Below are 3,055 nucleotides of genomic sequence, written 5' to 3'. Positions count from 1 at the left end.
CGGCACGTGGCCAGGCTGAGCCCTGCCATGCCTGGAGGCACAAGCATCCCCCCACCCCTGCACCGCCTGGGGACTCATCTTGATTTCGTCGGGGTGCAGAGCGTGTCCTCTAGGAAGGGGCTGCAACCAAAGCCCATCAGCTTTGCCCTGCCAGTGGCCAGCTCGAGAACGGCGTTCTCCAGCTCTGCGCTGATCTCCAGAAGAACACACCAGATGTGCCTTGGCTCGCGGGGACATCACGAGGCCATTGAGCTGCAGGGGGATGTTTCCCCTTTTCCACTCTGTGGCAACTTCACTGCACCGTGCCATAATTTCTCCAATAGGATGGGGAGCCCTGAGCCGCTCCCTCCACAAATCGTCGGGGACCTGAGGAAGCACCTCCTTGGCTGTGCTCTCTGCTCCATGCCAGGGCCACTGGGAAATGCTCTGGGGAATTCTTTGAGAGCCACGAGACACGAGCAGCTGCTGCTTGCGGGCATCCTGGATTCTACTGTGCAGAGGGATGGATCTCTGCTGTCTCCTGGGCCAGGTGGGGCTTCTGCACCCAAGAATGTTCTAAAAGGTCATCCAAGGATGGCCTGTCTGCAGGGTCCATGGATAAGCACCACCTGATCAGGTGCTGGCACTCTGCAGAGAGAAACCAGAAACTGCTGGTCAGCTCCTGTCCATGCTCTGCCAGATTTCACAGTGCCCACAGCACACTAAGAGTGCTCAGAGCTGTTCACACAGCTTCCCATCCATCCTCTCTTCTGGAAGAGAGCAGCAGAGGCACACGTGCCGCCTCCTCCAGCTCAGCCCAGGAGATGAACCTCCACCCCAGCTGCAACAGCAGGACACTTATGTGCCACCTGCCCTCTCCCAAAGCCGTTCTTGCTCCCGTGCCTTGAAGGCCCATCCCCACCTTGAGACACCCGGGGCGGGAAGAAGAGCTGTCCCCGGACGATGTCCTCTCTGCTTTTGAAAGGAAGGTGCCTGCACACCAGCTGATAGAGCAGGATGCCCAGGGACCAGATGGTGGCTGGCTGGCCATGGTAGCGGCCAAAGAGGATCCACTCCGGTGGGTAGTACTCCCGCGTTCCTATGGCACACGGGCACAGCTCATCAGGCCAATGCTGATTGCTCCCTCCCTCCCAGCCAGCTCCTCAAAAGCCAGCCCCAGCTCCTGCCAAAATGCAACTTGGCTGCAGCCGGCTGAAGCAGCATTCCCCCTCCCTCCCTCCCTGTGTGTTCCACCTGTGGAAGCACAGGGGAGAAGCTCCACTGCCCGGCTGGGCCCCGGCTTTGGGCTCACCGGCCATCTGGGTGTAGAAGGTGTCCTGCAGGATGGTGCCGCAGCCGAAGTCGATGAGCTTCGCCTCGCCAGTGGCCAGGTCAACGAGCACGTTCTCGGCCTTGATGTCGCGGTGCAGGACGCCGCGGCTGGTGCAGTGCCGCACGGCCCCCAGCACCTGCCGGAACAGCGCCCGCGCCACGGGCTCTGGCAGGAACCCCCCCGCGTGCAGCAGGTGCCAGAGGTCCTGACAGTGCTCCGGACGCTCCATGACCAGCGCGAAGCCGTCGGGCAGCTCGAACCAGTCCAGGAGCCGCACGATGCCGCGGAAGCCGGGCCACGACGCCATCCAGAGCAGCACCAGCTCCAGGGGCACAAGGGCGCCGTCGTGCTGCGGGGGAGCCGCCATGCCGTCAGCGGCGCCGATGCTGCGCTCGCCTTCGCCACCCCCTGCCCGGCGCCACCGCAGCTCCCATTGCCCATGGCCCGGGACGCTGCGCAGCCCCCGCTCGCTCCACGCTCGCTCCCATCGCAGCGTCCCGGCTCCCACCCGGCCGGGCCTGGCCTTACCCCGCCCGCCACGCCCCGCCGCCTGCTCCCGCTGGCCCCGCTCACTCACCAGCCGCGCCCACTCCAAGACGCGGTCCCGGGACACTCGCTTGATGGCCACCTGCAAGCCAAGGCGAGCGGAGGGCTCAGCTCGCCGCCCGCCGCCCGCCGCTCGCCGCCCCCCTCCCCGCTCCGAGCCGGCCCCGTCTCTTACCGGGACACCGTCGGCGAGCCGGGTCCCGGCGTAAACGCTGCCGAAGCCGCCGCTCCCCAGCAGCGGGCCCTCCCGGTACAGCTGCTCCAGGGGAGGCTTCTCCGCCCGTGCGGACGGCACCGCGCTCTCGGCATTCTGCCCGGGGCACCCGCCCGCCCCGGCCGCCGCTGCTTCCCGAGCCGCCCCGGGCTCCGGCGCCTCGGGGCCGGCGGCCGAACTGCCGGGCGGCGAGGCTCGCTCGGGGGAATGCGCCGGCGGCGGGGCGGGAGCCGGGCGGCTGCGGGCCAGCTGTGGGCGGAACCGCGGGAGGGGCCTCGGTCGGGGCCGGGCCAGCGCCAGGGCCCGCGCCAGGCGGAGCCAAGAGACGCTGCTGCTCCACCACCGCCACCAGCGCAGCGAGGAGCTCGTCCACAGGCTCTTCAAAAGGTGCCACAGGCGGTACGGACTGAGCCCCGCGGAGGCGGCACCGCGGCGTGCCCGACAGGGGCGGGCAGGGGGCCGGCTCGCCCACGGCCGCCTTGCGGGGCGCGGCATGAGTCGGGCTGGGAGAGGCGCAACAAGGACGGGACTGAACGGGATCACAGGGAGTCTGAGAGGGAGAAGGGCACGGAGGGCGAGCGGGAACTCGAGCGGAAAACCGATCGAGACAGGCGCTGCTGCTGCTGCTGCTGCTGCTGCTGCTGCTGCTGCTGCTGCTGCTGCGGAGCCGCCGGAGCGCGCGGCCGTTCTGCCGTTGCCTCCGCGAACCCAACGGAGGAGCCGCCGCGCGCCCCGTGGAACACAGGAAGCAAAGTAAGAATAAATGAAGCTAATTCCTATTAGAGAAATAGCCAAATAAAGCAGTGGAGGAGTAAAGAAGACTGTTGGCTTGTGGCTTTCTTGTTTGAGTGAGATGAAGCATTTTGTGGGGAAGAATTGCCTCTTCTGACAATTTTGCCAGTGTGGGCTGGAGCGAAGCTTTTAAATTTCAAGTAGCAAAGAGAAATCGTGTCAGTATTGTCATCCCTTTTCATACTCTGCTG

The 3,055-nt window shown here is 66.0% G+C and overlaps 1 protein-coding gene across 1 annotated transcript; it reads right to left on the bottom strand.

The window, feature by feature from the left end:
- Positions 1-508: 508 nt before the first annotated feature.
- LOC134042271 (serine/threonine-protein kinase pim-1-like) lies at positions 509-2,138 on the bottom strand (the record flags this gene model as incomplete). The annotated part of the gene is made up of 5 exons (XM_062489446.1): positions 509-627; positions 902-1,078; positions 1,292-1,661; positions 1,890-1,940; positions 2,034-2,138. Coding segments are annotated over 5 exons (822 nt in total), but the record flags the coding sequence as incomplete, so codon positions are not given.
- Between the last annotated feature and the right edge of the window lie 917 nt (positions 2,139-3,055).

The sequence above is a fragment of the Cinclus cinclus genome, chromosome 3 (assembly GCF_963662255.1).
Source record: "Cinclus cinclus chromosome 3, bCinCin1.1, whole genome shotgun sequence".
NCBI lineage: Eukaryota > Metazoa > Chordata > Aves > Passeriformes > Cinclidae > Cinclus > Cinclus cinclus.
Note: the sequence above shows the minus strand (reverse complement) of the source record. Positions and strands in the feature narration are given on the sequence as shown.